Genomic DNA, 19,477 nt, shown 5'->3' on the forward strand with positions numbered 1-19,477 from the left:
TGTAACCTTTTTATGAGCAGTCAACAAAAGAGCTTCAAATTTGTTTCCATAGCTGAAAATAAGCTCCTAGAAAGGAAATGGCACTAACAGATGTGCCAATGTGAAATTTTAAGAAGAATTATCTCAAGAAATGCATATTGAAATATTTTAAGGTTAAAAGTATATGTTTTAAAACCTCCTAAAACAAACCCTCAAATCACACTCTTTTTGATATGGACTTTGCCAGCACTGTTCATGTTGGCCAGATAATACACTACTTTTCTTTAATAAAGTAAAATGAAATGCATACCAGCAGCAACTACAGCTGGAGGAGGCGAGCCTGCCTCACCACCACTTGTCTGACTCATTGATGCTACAGATGTTTCTCTAGATGGAGGTAACTGTAACTCCTTTGGGAGAAGATCATAGACAGATTCTGTAGGGGGAAGGAGAAAAAAATTTAAAAGAGTATAAGTCAATAACCTAACAAATGAGCATGAAATTAATTAATAAGGAGAACACACACACAAATCCATATAATTACTGTCATAAAGATTAGCAAATATTTTTCTTTTATTATGTAATTTTACTGAACTGAAGAATGAATTTTCCATTAGTTCGGTCCCCTGTTTTCTTCTTGGCTTTATCCCTTATGTTTAAGATGGTCTCCAAACTTATTAAATTTTAGAACTGGACAAAATTAGACAAAATATAAGAAATATCAAATAACCCAAAATGGTCCATTATCTTCCTTTGTAATAAGAGTGTAACTTAGCATACTCATAATTAGCTTTAAATTGGCTTCACCAGTGAGACCATTAGTCTAGTCTTGTTCTTCTTAGCACCTTTTAGCAAATATTTTAATTCACTCTCAAAATGCATTTTTGTCTCCCAAAACAAGCTAAACAAGGAATGTCAGAACTCAAGGAAATAATGTCATTTCTATTCTGTATTTATACTCCAGAAAGGCACAAGAATAGGATACTCTTAAATCAGAAACCGTAAATGCCTAAACTAGAGTATGATTACTTTTATATCCCAGACTAAAGAATCCATATCTTTTTGATGTATTTTATAATCATTGTCTATAAAATTACATTTATATCTACTATTAAAAAAATTCTTTTATAGTTTCATGAGTTTGAGCCCCACATTGGGCTCTGCCCTGACAGCATGGAGCCTGCTTGGGATTCTCCCTCTCTCTCTCTGCCTGTCCCCTGCTCACAATCTCTGTGTCTCTCTCAAAATAAATAAATAAAAACTTAAAAAATATATATTCTTTTATAGTTACTATTGTATGGTTTTGGGCATGAATAAGTCTCAAAATAGCCTGTAAAGGTAGTAGAATCAATGTTGGAAGGAATTTCAAAAGACCAATTAGAATCATATGCCCATTTACAAAAGAACTGAGAAACAGGACTTAAGAGACTTGCCTAGTATTCCAAGAAACCCAAAATTCCGACAAATAAAAAAGATTATTAATTTATTTGCATGAGTGATTAAAAAACAAAGGTAGCACCACGGACATTTTATCCTTGATAACAAACAATACTTTCAGTTAAGTGATCACTGAATGCATGAATACTTTGATCCTTCCAATTAATTAATCTTTGAAGTATGTGCCCTAATTTTGACGTGGATAGGGATCAGGAAGAATGTTGTGAAGGAAAGCTAAAATTAGAAGATTTACTATTAAATGTTATCTTCGTTCATAGTAAAGAGTCAACTTGAAAATTTTCTTTTGAAAAACTCTATTACCTAACTCTTGAAACTTTCATCTTTAAAACATCTGGCAAGTTCAGTATTTGCCTGAACATAATATGCCTTGACTCAATTTTTCTGTTTGTTACAATGCTGCTAAAAGCCTTAAGTAAATAATTCGTATCTTTCAAATAACATAGGGAGGAGAGCAGGGAGAAACTAAGTAAAACAAAAATGGCACTATCATCAGATATAGATTTTAAAACAATTATTTCTAAATCCATGTTGAAAACGACAGTTACTTATACTTAAAAGAGAAGCATACTCAAGTCCTTTTTTGTTTTTTTGTTCAAACTAAAAGCAATATGAAAATAAAAAGAATTTAGATGAAAAGAGAAAGATCTACCAAAATATATTTACATCAAGAAAAAAAAAAAAACTGTCCTACTAATAGCCCCATCACCAGTACTTCACTAGTTGGAACTATTTCTCCACTTCTCTAATTATTAAAATAAATCAAAACAAAACAAACTCGTGTGGAATGAGACACACTACCCTTCCCAAAGAAGTATATAAAGTTGAATCTATATTAGAGGTATAAAAGCAATGTTAATAAAAACACACAGGAAAGTAACTAATTATAGAACTTACTATATCTTAGCCCTCCCCACAACCTAGCCCCCAAAACAAACAAAGTAACATGCAAGGACAAATGGAAGGTGTGGGAAGTATGGACTCATTCCTTCAACAAAGGTATTTTCTGATTAAACTGACACAAGTGTTTGGAAATTGAAGAAGTCAGAAGTTTTATCATGTCTACCTAAGGGAAGAAGCAGTTAATACGGTCATTACCATCACAGGCTATGATTTCAGACATAACTGGGTTGGCTCTGCTACTCCAAACAACCTAAGACTTAAATCTTCATTTAAACTTTTCTTTTACCCCATTATCTTGAAGAAATTCCCTCCAAGCTATGAATGTACAACCCAACCATATACAATGGCCTTACTTTTAAATCTGCTTCCCATAAGACATAAAAATATTAAAAGATAATATTAAAATATTATGAATCATGCTGTTAATGCTATTGTCATTTGCTCCTAAATTCAATCCAAATTACAGTTTTACAGTATCCACTGCCCAGTGAAAGAATTCTTGACAATCCATGAAAAATAGCCCTAAGTTGGTGCTAACTACCTCATGTTAAGAGGTCACATCTATTTTTCTTGTGTTATCTTTTAAATTAGATAAGAAAGGAATGAAATTCTAGGTTTACAAACACAGAATATGAAGAAAGAGAATAGGAAATCCATGATGGAAAGGCAGTTTCCTGAGGAAAGACTTCCTTAGAAAACAAAATAAAATCACTTCTAGATATTTTTTTTTAAGAGAAAGAGAGAATGGTCACAAGTTTTCTTTTTAGGATGGTAAAAATGTTCTAAATTTGGATTATGGTGGGGCACCTGGGTGGCTCAGTCAGTTAAGCATCTGACTCTTGGTTTCGGCTCAGGTAGCGATCTCACAGTTTGTGAGTTCGAGCCCCACAGTGGGCTCTGCACTGACAGCATGGAGTCTGCTTGGGATTCTCTCTCTCCTTCTCTGTCTGCCCCTCCCCTATGCATGGTTCTCTCTCTCTCTCTCTCTTTCTCTCCCTCAAAAGAAATAAGTAATTTTTTTTAAAAATTAAAAAAAAAAAAAAACTAACCACTATTGAATCTTGTACACTGTAAATGGGTGAATTTCATGATATGTAAATTATTCATCAGTAAAGCTATTTTCAAAAAAAAAAGAGAAAGAGGAATAGAACAAGCACAAGTGAAAACTGTATAAGAGCAAGCTATGTCTCTCACTGTTCCTAATAAACCTTATGGATAAAAATATCTCTTCACACAACTTCTATTTGTAAAAAGTGAAATTATGAAGGCCAAGCTGAATGCTAATCTAATTTGCTTTTTAAGGGTCTTCTTTTGGAGGATCAGGAAAATGCTACAGGTATAGTTATCCTAAATTCAGTAAAATATCTTAAGAAAATATTATCAAGTTCTCATGACCGAGATCAAGAAATGGAGACTTAATAAATGTACAGGTTCACCTGGAGGGAGGTGGCTACTACATCAACAGCCTAAGCAAAGATATCAAATTTATGAATGACACAGGCTTAAGAGGGATATATTGTGTGTCATAATGCATCACAGATCATGCAAGGCAGGAAAACCTGCCCAAAGGAATAAAGTGAAATTTAGTTAGGATTAATGTAACAGTTGGTAAAAACTGCTCTTTTCACTTAAAGGCACTTTCTCTTTTTTTTTTAATTGAGAAATAATTTTACTTTTTTTCTTAAATGTTTTACTTCTTTACTTTGAGAGACAGAGCATGAGCAGGGGAGGGGCAGAGAGAGAGAGAGAGAGAGAGAGAGAGGATAGAGAGAGAGAATCCCAGTCAGGTACTGTGCTGCCAGGACAGAGCCTGATGCAGGGCTCAAACTCAGCAACCGTGAGATCATGACCAGCGCAGAAATCAAGAGTTGGATGCCTACCCACCTGAGCCACCCAGGCACCCCTCTTTTTTTTATTGTTATTTTTTATTTTATTTTAAGTAAGCTCTACACCCAATGTGGGGCTTGAACTCATGATGCTGATATCAAGAGTAGTATGTTCTATCAACTAAGCCAGCCAGGTACCCCTGTTGTCTAAGGAACTCTTTCCCTGGTCAGCCAGGCTTGAGGTGACTGTTGTCTTACCTATTTTTCCTATGAATGCTGCTAATTATGCAGTAATGTTTAATCAACTCACTTAATGGTACATTATGAATTTTAGTTGACCAAAATCCCAGGTAAGTGCCTTGCTTAAATATCCATGTAGTAGAATTAGGACAGATGTGATATAATAAATAACTCTATTAATAGAAATTATTAACATGAGTGTATGAAAAAAGGAAATTAGGCAGAAATTGGAAAAAAAGCTCAGAAGATCAAGAATTTGTCTTGAGTGGTGCAATATTGCAGATCATAGGGCCATCAGGGGGAAGGAAGAAATGGAGGACTGAAATTATTTTCAGATATTGAAAACAAACCAAGGCTTCCCAATGTTGGGTGGGAAGGTGAACAGTGTAAAAATGGGCTGGGTGGGGGGTTTGTTTGCTTGATCATTCAGTAAACTCTAAATGATCCATTTATGTCACTGATTATTTTCTAGGTCAATTCGGTCTTTTATTCTTCAACACTGGCTATGAGGAGTTTCACTATACTGCATCAAACTCAAAGTAGACAGAAAGCCTATCCCAAGGGCACAAAGCAGTGTGAAAGAGAAGGGAAAAATTGGAAACTTAACAGTGCAGTTTATTTATTTATTTTTCTCAGTTGGGAACTCAGTTCCCTAACCGGGGATAGTCCAAATCCCATTCTCTACTGCTTCATTCTGTAAATTGCTCAGTCCCATGAAAAGGTGAAAAGACTTCAAACCCTCATACTTTCTTACCTTTCCCTGGAAGTGTTCAGGAAGATAAAACATAGGAAAGAGCTGAGAAAAGGCATGCTTTTCTTCTTCTCTCTCCACAAAAGAACATTAATAACACAAGTGCCATTTGGGGATGGGTCAGGCACTGTGCAAAGCTTATTATATACATTTCTTAACTTAATTTCAAAACAATCCTGAGGTAGGTTGTACCAATAAAGAATACGAAGATTGTGCAACAGTAAAAAATAAAAAGCATATGTGATAGAACAAAAGAAAGGAATGATGAACGATGATTTCCTTTGATGGGGAGAAAGGACAGGGCAAAGGATGAACAGAAATAAGTAGGGCTGGACGGTGGGCTCATAGATGTTCTTTTGCTAAAATATATAATAAATCAATAAATACAATAAAAATTAAGATTATGCATGGACAGTATGTAGCCTCAGAGAGTTGCTCTAAGATGATCTGCTAAAAAGAACTCTGTAAGTTATCATTCCTTTTCTGGAATTTGTATCCTCAACCTCACCCTTCTTGACCTGATGGCTAGCGTGTAATGTTCCGTTGCTTTTGGATCAGAAAGTAAAGGCCAAATTTGTCAGAGAGCCCACTTACTTTATGACTTTTCTGAAAACTACCCTATTTACTTTAAGGTAAGTAACAAAATAAATAAAAGTTGTACACAACTAATACTACAGACCTTAACTCCATGCACAGATGAATGATAAAAGGTCAGGGGAAGGGGGACTCTGGAAATAAGATGCTTCTGTTCAACTGTCAAACAAGCAGCCATGAATGGAAATATTTGTGGGAAAAAGGAGGATACTTTCTGTTGGGAATGCTTTAAAATTTAACAAAAACTAAACTAATGATATAACGCACATATTTTATATATATATATATATACATAATATACATATATATATAATAATGAATGCTCCTTGATATCAGATGCAAACACTATTATACTGAAAAATGTAATTATAAACATCTGTACATTGTTTAAAAAATTGAGTTTTACTTATTTTTTTACACTCTAAATATGAAGCTACTATAGCACCTGAAAGAGTTAAAAAACTTTCAAAAAGTCCTTGCAAATGGTTTGAGAATTGCCTCACTCTTCCATCTCTCTATTAACTATCTCAATAAGCTGATAAATCCCAAGGCTATGGTTTCATGTCAGATATTCTAAAACAAAATGCCTGGCACCTCCAATGTGCCAACATAGTTCTGCATTGAAGAGACACAGCATTCATTCTGTTAAAAACACTTCAGGCTTGACAGTCATCATACTTGGCATGTCCACTGGAAAAATGTACTGGCTGCAGGTCTACTGGATATTTGGTTTCTAAAAGATTATGAAGTCCAAGAATAACTAGTAGGTGATGCTCTTTTTTAACAAATTTTTCTCCTCTCAGTTTAAGTCAATTAATAGTTTGCTATCACATATTTACTTAATCACATCACTTCTTCCTGATTATATTTTATTATCGTTTTTTGGGTTTTTAAAATTTTTCAGTTTATTTATTTGTTTTGAGAGAGAGAGAGAGAGAGAGAGAGAGAGAATGAGAATGAGTGGGGAAGGGGCAGAGAGAGGGGGAGAGAGAGAATATCCCAAGCAGGCTCTGCACTGTCAGCGCAGAGCCCAATGTGGGCTTAAACCCACGAAACAGTGAGATCATGACCTGAGCCAAAACCAAGAGCTGGATGCTTAACCAACTGAGCCACCCAGGTGCCCCTAAGAAAACTAATTTGAATTCCACAATCATTTTAATACATCATAGTTTTTTCTTGTAAGTACTATTTTTCATCTAAAAACTTCACAATTATTTTCAAAATAACTTAAGACTTATGAAATATAGAATGGAGTATACTATTCAACTAACCATTTTAGTTATCTACATTCTAAATTCACTTATATTATTTTCAAAAGATATTACTTAAGTCTGTCCTAGAAAAAATAAGACATTCAATGTCATATCTATGGCATAAATTATTGAGTAAAACATTTATGGTTTATTTACAATTTTCAAATATCTTATAAGAATACTTTTTCAATAGAGCTTTAAGAACTGTGGAGTTCGGACAGAGTCAAAGATGTGAGTATGAGAAGGACCCAGGGGGAGGGTGTCAGAAGCCTAGCTGGGTGAGGAGGGTCATCTATGGGGATGAGGGGAAGGAGGGGTCTCTAGCATGGGGTTTCAGAGCCCAAACAGGGTGAGGAAAGCATTAATGGGAGGGGAAGGGAGAGAAGAGATATCCAGGTGCACAGTTCAAGCAAGGTAAAGAAATTATCTGCAGCCTAGTATGTGCTATCAGAGCCATACATTGTAATGTATACACACTTAAAATTTAGCTGATGTTTATGAAAACAGTAACGAATACAGATCTCTTCCACTGCTTAAGTGTTAACTATATTATATAACCATATATTTTATAGTCACTTTTTTGTAACTAAAGTAACCATGTCCTTGGGGGCACCCGGGTGGCTCAGTGGGTTAAGCGTCCAACTCTTGATTTCAGTTCAGGTCATGATCTCACAGTTCTTGGGATCGGGCCCTGCTGTCAGCACAGAGCCTGCTTGGGATTTTCTCTCTCCCTCTCTGTCTGCCCCTCCCCTGCTCTCTCTCTCTCTCAAATAAACATTAAAAAAAAAAAAAAAAAAGAGGGATAAAATAACCATGCACTTATCAATGTATGTAATAATCTATCATTGAAAAGAAATAAGTGGAATTAACATGTTATTTTATCCATAGTTGTTGTTGATGTTGTTGTGTGCTGTCAGCACAGAGCCCGACTCAGGGCTCAACCCACATGACCTGAGCCAAAATCAAGACTTAGATGCTTAACCGACTAAGCCACCTAGGCACCGCCCCCCATCCATATTGTTTTTAAACTTGAAGACATTTAATAAATGATTATTTGCTCATTCATTTATATACTTATTTTTTAAATTTTTTATTGTTTATTTATTTTCGAGAGAGAAAGGGAGAGAGCCAGAACATGAGAGAGAGAGGGAGACACAGAATCCAAAGCAGGCTCCAGGTTCTGAGCTGTGAGCACAGAGCCCAACATGGGGCTCAAACTCACAGACCATGAGATCATGACCTGAGCTGAAGTCGGAAGCCCAAACAACTGAGCCACTCAGGTGCCCCAATTCATTCATATATTTATTAAACACAGAACTGAAGTGTCAATTATGTGCCAGGCACAATAATCTAGTAAATAAAATAGATGGAATTCCTAACATCAGTGTTATTTCTAACTGCACAGACCCTGCATTACAACAAGGTAGTTCAGAAGTTTATTCTCTAGGGGTACCTAGAGATTTTCTCTCTCCCTCTCTCTCTGCCCCTTCTCCTCACTCTCTCTCAAAAATATATAGTAAACATTTTTTTAAAGCTAATTTTCTTTAAAATTTTTTTTAATGTTTATTTATTTTTGAAAGAGAGAAAGACAGAGCATGAGTGGGGGATGAGCAGAGAGAGAGAGGGAGACACAGAATCTGAAGCATGTCCAGGCTCTGATCTGTCAGCACAGAGCCCAACGCAGGGCTCAAACCCTCGAACCATGAGATCATGACCTGAGCTGAAATTGGACACTTAACTGACTTAGCCACCTAGGTGCCCCTAAAGTTTATTTTCTAAAAGAAGAAAAACTTAATTTTGTCACTAGTAATCCATTTTGTATGCATAGGTGCAGACACTAAAGTGACCTGTGTCTCTGTTTTCAAACAGCTTACAGTCCAGTGAGGTAGACAGCAAGTACATAAATAACCAATGGAATCAGTACCAAGACATAGATGTAAGTACATAAATAACCAATGGAATCAGTACCAAGACATAGATGTTATGTACAAAAAAAAAAGAGAGAATAAATATAAAGAGCACTAGGCAAGAATGGTATGAATGGAATGAATGTGTTTTTATGAGATTAACCTAAAATTCACATAAAAAGCATAGAATTTTAGAAACTGGTGAAAGTATTCAGCATAACCCTCAGTTTTTACAGAGAAGAAATTATATTCCAATTAGGTTATGACTTGATTACAATAGCCAAGACTAGATGGAGCTGGTTTCTGAACAGGAGAATAGCTGCTGAAAGATAAATCTTTTCTCCAACATTCCTGTCTATGCAATTAGAATGAATGAATGAATATTATGAATGAATGAGCAAATCATCTACCATGACTGATTCTACCCAAACAATGTAAAACATTAATTCTTGTTTCTGTTCCCCAGAGTCTCAGTGAGGGAAAACCAAACAAACAAAAATCTTATTTTCCTTGTTATCACTACCAGAATGTTCCACCACTTTAACTAAAAATGTCATTTTTCTATAGTATTTTCTACTCCAAATACCCTATTTCCCCATATTCCACCTTCCACTCTCTTACCACTTAAACTACCATTTTCTTTTTTTTTTTTAAGTTTATTTATTTATTTTGAAAGAGAGAGAGAATAAGTAGAGGAGGGGCAGAGAGAGAGAGAGAGAGAGAATATCCCAAGCAGGCTCTGCACTGTCAGTGCAGAGCCCATGTGGGGCTCCACTTCATGAACCATGAGATCACAACCTGAGCCAACCCCAGATGCTTATTAACCAAATGAGTCACCCAGGCACCCCTAAACTACTGTTTTTTCTTTTTTTTAATTGAAAAAAAAGTTTATTTATTTTTGAGAGACAGAAACAGAGAGACAGAATCCCAAGCAGGCTCCACACTGTCAGTGTAGAACCCGATACTGGACTTGAATTCAAGAACCGTGAGATCTCGACCTGAGCCAAAATCAAGACTCAGCTGCCCAAAAGAATGAGCCACCCAAGCGTACCTAAACTACCATTTTCTTAATGAACAAACATAAATTTTCATATTTTAGGATCTTCATTTTCACTTTAAAAAGTGACTTCCTGTAAAATTTCTTTTCTATTCATATAACATGATTTTTTTTCCTCCCTCAAGCCAATACTGAATAAATCAACAATGCTCACTTTTTCCTCTCTACTCTACACAAGCATTATCAACAAACAGAATATGCAAACCTTATAATTTTTTTTAAAGTTTATTTTATTTATTTGGGGGGGCAGGGAGAGGGAGGCGGGGGGGGAGGGGGGGGAGGGAGGGAGGGAGGGAGAATTCCAAGCGGGCTCCATGCTGTCAGCACGGAACCCGACACAGGACTTGATTCCACGAACTGTGAGATCATGACCTGAGCCGAAATCAAGGTTCAGACACTTAACCAACTGAGCTACCCAGTTGCCCCTAAACCTCCTACTTCTAGACATAAGCTGGTTGTTTAGAGAGCAAAATATTTGTCTACCATGAGCAGCAATAAACAAACGAACAAGTTCATTACTTCTGCCTTTTAATTTAGGACAGTAGTAATCAATGAGGAATATCAGAATTGCATATGGAAATATGTGGTGTTTTTTTTTTTCCCTTGAATGAAGATGCCCTGGGATTCCATCACAGACCTACTGAATAAGGGTTTACAGTAGGCAGGATCATAGAATGCATATTTATAAAGCTCCACAGTTGATTCTGGCAAAGAGCCATTACTTTAAAGCATGAAATTTAGTCTCAAATGTTAAGGCATAAGTTTATTACCTCCTTAAGTATGGCTATTTTTCCCCCTAAAAGGTAAAAAAGAAGAGTAACAAAGAGTTGAACCATCCTTTGCAAGATTACTTAAATTTTAAACCTTGAAGAGAAAACAATTATATTTACATATCAAAAAGAAGAAATGAGTGTTGTCTATCATTCTTGACTTAAATGACAATTGTTATTTCACATGGCAATAGGTAATTTTAGATATTTGATACTTGTATTTGATACATGTAGTCTTGAACAATACCTAAAATAATGAAGCAAATTAGTACATTTCTTGTTATTTTGAACCTGAGAGATATTATCTAGAATTACCGCTTAGGGGCAAAACCCAAAGATTTTCAATGGTAAAATTCTGACAGCATAGAGTATTCTTCCAGATCATTTACCTCCTGACTATTCTCTATTTACAAATAACATTTGTTATAACATGAAAATACTTTGTTTCTTACAAAAAAAGAACAGCTTTTGATTTTGATATAGTGAGTAGATGTCACTTTACTGATCAGCAAAGCCTCTCTTTTTATACTTTAAAAAAAATGTTTTTAATAATGTTTATTTATTTTTGAGACAGAGAAAGAGCATGAGTGGGGGAGGGGCAGAGAGACAGAGAGGGAGACACAGAATCCAAAGCAGGCTCCAAGCTCCAAGCTGTCAGCACTTCAAGCTGTCAGGCTCCAAGCTGACCCGGGGCTCGAACCCATGAACCATGAGATCATGACCTGAGCCGAAGTTGGATACTTAACTGACTGAGCCACTCAGGTGCCCCTCTTTTTATTAATTCTGATAATGATTTTTAGTTGTCATTTTACAACAGCAAATGAAAGGGTAGCTTATGCAATCTTTTATGCCATGGTGTGGTCCATAAACAGAAACAGATAAACAGCTCTAGAAAATTGAAAATTGTTCCAAAAATAAATTATATCTGGTAATATTACAATTTAAAATTTACAAAATACTTTTTTATATTTATAATCATAGTATTGATATATGAAAAGGTGCTTTAACATAAAGTATATATAAATAAAATAATTACTACTATCTTAATTTCAGAATAAATTGTTACTTTTTTCAGTGTTTTAACTTTTTGTATATAATTATTTATATATTATTTACATAATATTTACACAAATTACAAACATTCATATATTGATTATATATCATTTACATAAATTAAATAAGTTATTTATATAAATAAAATTGGTAATTATTACTATCATAATTTCAGAAGAGATTACTTTTTTCAGTGTTTCGACTTTTTATTAAAGCATAACATATACGTATAGTAAAGTATACATAACTTAAGTTTTGAGCTTGAATAATTTTAAAAAGTGAACACATACATAACTACCACCCAGCAGATTATGCATCCTTCATGCTTCCTCTCAGGTACGAGCCCTAGAAGTAACCAATCTTCTAACTTCTATCACCATAAATTATAGTTTTGCCTATTTTTGAGCTTTATATAATAAAAAAAAATCATACAGGACATATCCTTTTGTGCCTAGTTTCTTTTACTCAGCATTGTCTGTCCAGGTTATTGATGTTGCTTACAGCTGTTCATTCTTTTGCAATGCTATATATTATTTTGTTGTATGAATAGTCTACAATTAATCCACTCTGCTGTTAAAAGATTGAGTTGTTTATAGTTTTTACTTATTCCAAAAATATGGCTAAGGACATTCTTACATGCACATATATGTACTTCCTTTGGATATATACCTAGAGAAAATTGCTCGGTCATAAGGTATGTGTATACTCAACTTCAGTTGTTGGCACTAAATAGTTTTCCCAAGAGGTTGTATCAATATACACTCTCATCATCAATGTATAAAAGTTCTGGCTATGGCACAAGCTCAGTCATAAAAAAATGTTTTCATAATTTTTTTAGAGGTTAACTGGTGGAGATGGAGTGGTATCACACTGCGATTTTAATATGATAACTAATGCTTTTGAGCACATTTACATATGTTTATTGGCCATGTGGTTAACTTCTTTTTTTTTTAAGATTTAAAAAAAATGTTTATTTATTTTGAGAGAGAGGAGAAAGTGCTAGTGTGGTGGGAGGGGGAGAGGCAGAGGGAGAGGAAAGAGAGAATCTCAAGCAGGCTCTGCACAGATCAGAGCCTGACCCAGGGCTCAACTGACTGAGCTACCCAGGTGCCCCAGTATATACTTTTTTAAAAGATTTTATTTTTAGGAGCACTTGGGTGGCTCAGTCGGTTGAGCATCTGACTTCAGCTCAGGTCATGATCTCACGGTTTGTGAGTTCAAACCCCTGCATTGGGCTCTGCACTGACAGTGCAGAGCCTGCTTCTTCAGATCCTCTGTCCCTCTCTCTCTCTCTGCCCCTCCCCCTGCTTGTATGCATGCTCTCTCAAAAATAAAGATTTTTTTTAATTAAAAAAAATAAAAAATGTATACATATGTGTAAATATAGCTATAAAGTTACACAACAGAGCACTATTTGTTGAATGAATACTAACAAGTGCCTATTTTATAACCCTTCAATCTTACCCCTTTCCATTCTCCTCTTTCTCTCAACACTCTCAAGGTACAATGATTTTCAATCCTTCAGCCAAGCACCCCCTTACTTTTATTTCTTTGCAAATGCTATCGCTTCTGTCTGAAACACTGACCTTCCCACAGCTCTTTCAAATGTTACTTCTTCCCAAAAACCTTTTCCTGACTACTCCAGTCTTGGTTAAGTATCCATTCTATGTATTCCCTTTAACAGAATATGTTTTATACACTGTTTCACAACTGCCAATCAATCTATATGTATTTCCTATTAGACTATTCACATCGTAGCTGTTAGTTTCGTTCACACTGATCTCAGCAATAGCACAGTGCCTTGCACAACAGGCATCACTTGATGAATGTATGAATGAGCAAGAAGATAGACGCGATGGGAATACATAAGATTGCTAACAGATCATATAAAGAATAAAGAAGCAGAAGGATCAGAATAAGAAGCCAAGCAAGAAGCTAGAGTCAGAGGAGAGCCTAAAGAGTACAGCGTCCAAAAAAAAAAAAGAACAGTCTTGGTATGGACTGCCAAAAATGAAAATGCCTCATTCAGTTCAAGTAAGGAAAAACTTGAAAGAATGTATTTATTTGATGTGGCAAAAGGTATTTCTTGATACTTTTGCCAAAGAAGTATCAAGGGAGTGATGGGGAGAGAAGCCAGAAGGCAAAGAGTTGAAGACCAAATATAAGTGAGGAAGTAAATGCAGTGCAAGCAGAAATATACACTACTATTTCATAAAGTCCTTCCAAAGACAAGGGAAAACTATTTAAGGAGACAGGACCAAATAAAGGGTTCATTTAATTTTATTGTGCAGAAAAAGAAATTGTGTATATGTTTGATGATATAAGGGAAACAGCCAGGAATAAGGAAATGTTTGAAGATCCAAGAGTGGACATATAGAAGAGATTTAATTTAAAAAGTGTGATCACTCAGGGGGTGCCTGAGTGGGTCAGTTGGTTGAGATGCTGACTTCAGCTCAGGTCATGATCTCATATTTCGTGGGTTTAAGCCCCACATTAGGCTTTGCACTGGCAGCGCAGAGCCTGCTTTGGTTTCTCTGTCTCTCTCTGTCTCTCTCTCTGTCCCCTCCCCACGCACTCTCTCTCAAAAAATAAACATTAAAAAAAAAAAAAAAACCACCATCAGGTTTGACAATTGTGAAATTATAACTGAATTTCCTAGCAAATGCTTACATGCTAACAAAAGGTTTAGGAACAACTAGATGGTGAAGAAGTTGAGATCAGTATAACAATGACTAAATAAAAATTTTCCAGGGCATTTTTATAGGATTATACTACCATAAAGAATTCATTTTCCTTTATAAGTACAATTTTTTTGGAAATTATATCATATACAGAGGAACCTCCATGGAAATCATAGTTTAAAAGTTTGACAACTACTGCTACAAGAATACAAAAACATGAAAGAAAATGAAAAAGAAGAGAGGAAAATATTAAAATGAGGTAACTGTCATGGAATCAAGTCCAAAAGATTGGGGCCATCTTAGGAAAAGACTGGGCATTTCTTCCAATGACATGAGAGAAAAAGAAAATAGAAAATAAGAAGACCCAAACAAAAATTTGAGATGAAGAGGTAAAAAGTTGAGGGACTTCAGTGGGATGGTTTTAAAATGCTGTAGAAGATAAGTCAATTATTTTATCGTATTTTTAATTTTATTTTTAATGTTTATGTATTTTTAGAGAGTGTACACATGCCACATGCATGCACACATGTGCGAGAGGAGGAGGGGCAGAGGATGAAGGAGAAAGAGAATCTCCAGCAAACCCTATGGTGAGTCTGACATGGGCTTGATCTCACAAACTATGAGAACATGACCTGAGCCAAGATCAAGAGTTGGATGCTTAAAACTTGAGACAGCCACCCAGCTGGCCCTTTTTTTTTTTTTTTTTTAATTTTATAGAAAGAAAGCAAGAGCAGGGGAAAAAGGCAGAGGGAGAAAGAGAGGGAGAGAGAAAGGGAGGGAGGGAGAGAGAGAGAGCGCGAGAGAATTGCAAGCAGGCTCCATGCTCACTGCTGAGCTCAACATGTGGCTCGATCTCACAACCCTGGGATCACTGACCCAAGCTGGTATCAAGAGTCAATACCCAACTAACTGAGCCATCAAGGCATCCTGAGAATTCAATTATTTCTATTTGCCAATGGCTGTGCTATAGAAGTAGATGCTTAAGAGGCATGTAAGAAATCCTTCCATACCTATCATGTTTAAATGGCTAATTATATCATATAGAAGAATTAAGAGGTTAAGACTCAGGGGATAAGTGTTCTAATACAAGACAGTATGAATATTATTATTAAATAAAAATACACGAATTTTCATTTGGCTTGATCAGAAAGTCAAAATCATGATATACTATTAGTAGGCATTTAAAATATTATTGTAATCTTTTTTGCACGAAGGGGGAATAAGGAAGGAAGGAGAAAACCACGTCTGCAATCACTATAACAAAGCAGTATGATCCCTATGTTAGCATACCAATACTATTTACAATAAATAAGAGGTAGGTAGCATGTCATAATGAAAGAGCAAAGGCAGTGAGAACTGAGCTCTCATTATATTTTTATCACTTATTTTCTGTGTGACTTTGGGCAAGTTACTTTTCTCAATCACAATATGGCAGAAATATCTATCTACCTTATAGAGTTATAAGCACTAGCAATAATGTATACAATATGCCTAGAAAGCACTGGCCACCATCATGTAAGCATATGATTATTGTGCTGATGACTAATTAATTCAAAAGTAATTTACTGTGAGCCAAAGATACAAAATTGAGTAAGACAAAAGAGGTCCCTGTCTTTAAGGAGTTTTTCTGTAATGAGAGAAACAGAAAATATTCTGGAACAAGGAACTAGTTTTTAAATACAAAGTGGAATGAATGCTATGAAGAAAACAAACAGGGGCAGCTGGGTGGCTCAGTCAGTTAAGCCTGTGACTTCGACTCAGGTCATGATCTCTCGGTTCCTGACTTTGAGCCCCTCATCGGGCTCTGTGCTGATAGCTCAGAGCCTGGAGGCTGCTTGGGATTCTGTGTCCCCCTCTCTCTCTGCTCCTACCCTGCTCGTACTCTTTCTCTCGAAAGAAAAGAAAAGAAAAGAAAAGAAAAGAAAAGAAAAGAAAAGAAAAGAAAAGAAAAGAAAAGAAAAGAAAAGAAAAGAAGAGAAAACAAACAGGAATCTGTAAGAAAGAATGTGAGAACTACTTTAAGAGAAGATAGTTCTTCTATCTAAGGGAGGCTTCTCTGAGTGGTTCCTGAGGATAAAGAATCGGCAACTCAAAGCAGAAAGAAGAAAAACATCTGAGGCAACAGCATGTATAAAAGACTTTAGGCAGGTAAAGACATGGCATGTCTGAGTAACCAAATGGTGCACAGTGTGACTAAAACACAGTAACCAAGACATTCTCCTTGCTACAATGAGATATGGTTAGTGGGTATGGCAGAGTAGGTTATGCAGGGCCTTAGCATCTTTGAAAAGGTCAAGATAATGTTTACTGAATGAATGGATAGATGGATGCATGCAAGAAACAGAATTCAAAGTTCATACAAACGACTCACAAGAAAGAAATATCATATGATATGGCCAGCATCTTTAAAAAACAAAAATGAGGGGCACCTGGGTGGCTCAGCTAGTTAAGCGTCCAGTTAAGCTCAGGCCACGTGTGATCTCGCAGTTCGTGAGTTCCAGCCCCACATCAGGCTCTGTGCTGATAGCTCACAGCGGAGACTGCTTCGGATGTCGTGTCTCCCTCTCTCTTTGCCCCTCTCCCACTTGCACTGTCTCTCTCTCAAAAATAAACAAACATTTTTTAAAAATTGGGGAAGGGGGTCCTGGGTGGCTCAGTTGATTAAGTGTCCGACTTCGGCTCAGGTCATGATCTCATGGTTCGTGAGTTCGATCCCCACATCAGGCTCCACGCTGACACTGCAGGGCCTGGTCAGTATTCTCTCTTTTCCCACCTCTCTCTGCCCCTCCCCTGCTCACTCTCTCTGTCTCTCTCTCAAAATACATAAATAAACTTAAAAAATTAAAAAAAAAACTTTTTAAATAAAAAATAAAAGTGAAAACAGTCAAGTTCAACTTACATTAGTTCACTTTGTAGGTAAGAAACAAAGTAAAAAATATAGGAATAATTACTATTTTCCTAGTAAGCCTAAAAACACAGATGCTAGGGTAAACAAGAGCTAAAAACATATTAGCAACACAGTACTGCAGCTGCTCCCCCAACCTAAAATCTCCCAACTTAAAATGTGCCAAAAATTTACATGTAAACTGGTTATAATTTGTGATTGTCACTACCACAACCCTATAAACTGTTACGGATGAAGCCACTTGGCTTAAATTACATGCAGTCACTGAGAAGTTACCAGGAACCACTGAGTGGAAGTATTAATTGGAGTTACTAACAATAATAAAAGTCATAATTCCTACTCCCAAAAGGGTATGCAATGAAGAAGTATTACTGACATATTCCATGAGCATTATTTATTTTATTCCCAAGGCAATCAGGTGAATACCTCATGCTCATTTCAAGATAACTCTAATTTCACTTAAAAATACAAAGCTTTTCTTTCTGCAGGTCTTGCATCTTCTATAAGACATATCTGGACTCCAGATATATTTGGCCTGCACAGTGTTCTAAAACATTTCGAACTAGCTGTCAACGTTTAATAATGGAATTTTACATAAAAATCTAGATTTCTGGCTCCTCTTGACAAATCAGAAGATCTGGCAACATTAAGTATATATTCCCATAAGGAAAACTGGAGCTGCCTCTTTTAGTGTGCTTTCCAGTTACTGTAAGTACCATTCAGCCAATTTCACTGATTTGCATTACACTCTGAGTCTTGCTGGCATCCGAGTCTTCAACCTCGACACTTGGGAGTTATGTGATTGAGGTCTTTTTATGAAATGGGAGGAGAAGCCGACAAAAGTCTTTCCTGAGAAACTTTGCAATGGCTTAAAGACTTTAATGGTGGTCTCAACTTTCTGCAACGATCATCAAAATTATAATTTTCTTGATCCCTATCCACAGGCAAATTTAATAAGAAAGAAACAGCATATGATAGTCAAGGGCTGATAAGTACCTAATCTTCCACAGGGTGAAATAAGGATGTAGTACCCAAACACTTCCTATTAAACAAGTTGGACACTCAACTGACTGAGCCACCCAGGCACCCCCAGAAACATTTTTTTTTTTTAATATAAAAGAGAAAAGGAGCACCTGGGTGGCTCAGTTAGGTTAAGCATCTGACTTCAGCTCAGGTCCTGATCTTGCGGTTCTGAGTTTGAGCCCTGTGTCTGGCTCTGTGCTGACAGCTCAGAGCCTGGAGCCTGCTTTGGATTCTGTGTCTCCCTCTCTCTCTGCCCCTCCCCACTCACTCTCTGTCTCTCTCAAAAATAAACATTAAAACAATTTTTTTTAAGTATAAAAGAGAAAATAAAGTCATTTCAAATCCCAATTCTCAGAGATCATCATTCTAACATTTTATTTCCTACTAGTCTTATTTTTTTTTTTAATTTTTTTTTTCAACGTTTTTTATTTATTTTTGGGACAGAGAGAAACAGAGCATGAACGGGTGAGGGGCAGAGAGAGAGGGAGACACAGAATCGGAAACAGGCTCCAGGCTCCGAGCCATCAGCCCAGAGCCTGACGCGGGGCTCGAACTCACAGACCGCGAGATCGTGACCTGGCTGAAGTCGGACGCTTAACCGACTGCGCCACCCAGGCGCCCCATAGTCTTATTTTTTAAAATAAAACTGGGATCATTACTTTGTATCTAATTTTTTTAATTAAAAAATTTTTAATGTTTATTTTAATTTTGGGGGGGAGGGGCAGAGAGGGGGACAGAAGATCCAAAGTGGGCTCTGTGCTGACAACAAAGAGACTGATACAGGGCTTGAACTCAAGAACTGTGAGGCCATGACCTGAGCCGAGGTCGGACACTTAACCCACTGAGCCACCCAGGCACCCCTATTTAATTTTTTTAAAGTTTATTTATTTATTTTGAGAGAGAGCTGTGCATGCACAAGTAGGGGAGGAACAAAGAAAGAGAGGCAGAGACAGAATCCCAAGCGGGCTGTGCACTGTCAGCAGAGCCCAATACTTGACCTCATGAACCTACTTGATCTCATGAACTGTGAGATCATGACCTGAGAGGAAATCAAGAGCCAGTCGCTTAATTGACTGAGCC

The 19,477-nt window shown here is 36.4% G+C and overlaps 1 protein-coding gene across 7 annotated transcripts in view; it reads right to left on the reverse strand.

Moving 5' to 3' along the window:
* Positions 1-19,477, reverse strand: part of NFAT5 (nuclear factor of activated T cells 5) — a 125,634-nt gene that overhangs the window by 80,100 nt on the left and 26,057 nt on the right. For 6 of the 7 annotated variants that reach the window (XR_003965407.1, XM_030299834.1, XM_030299837.1 and 3 more), the window contains one exon: positions 290-415. Coding sequence is in view for 5 of the 7 variants with exons in the window: in XM_030299834.1 (XP_030155694.1) it covers positions 290-415 (126 nt within the window). In the remaining 2 variants the exon portion in view is untranslated. Of the gene's footprint in view, positions 1-289; positions 416-19,477 lie in introns of those variants that run through there. The other variant, XM_030299838.1, reaches the window with a different exon arrangement.

This window comes from Lynx canadensis, chromosome E2, assembly GCF_007474595.2.
Source record: "Lynx canadensis isolate LIC74 chromosome E2, mLynCan4.pri.v2, whole genome shotgun sequence".
In the NCBI taxonomy this organism is placed as follows: Eukaryota; Metazoa; Chordata; class Mammalia; order Carnivora; family Felidae; genus Lynx; species Lynx canadensis.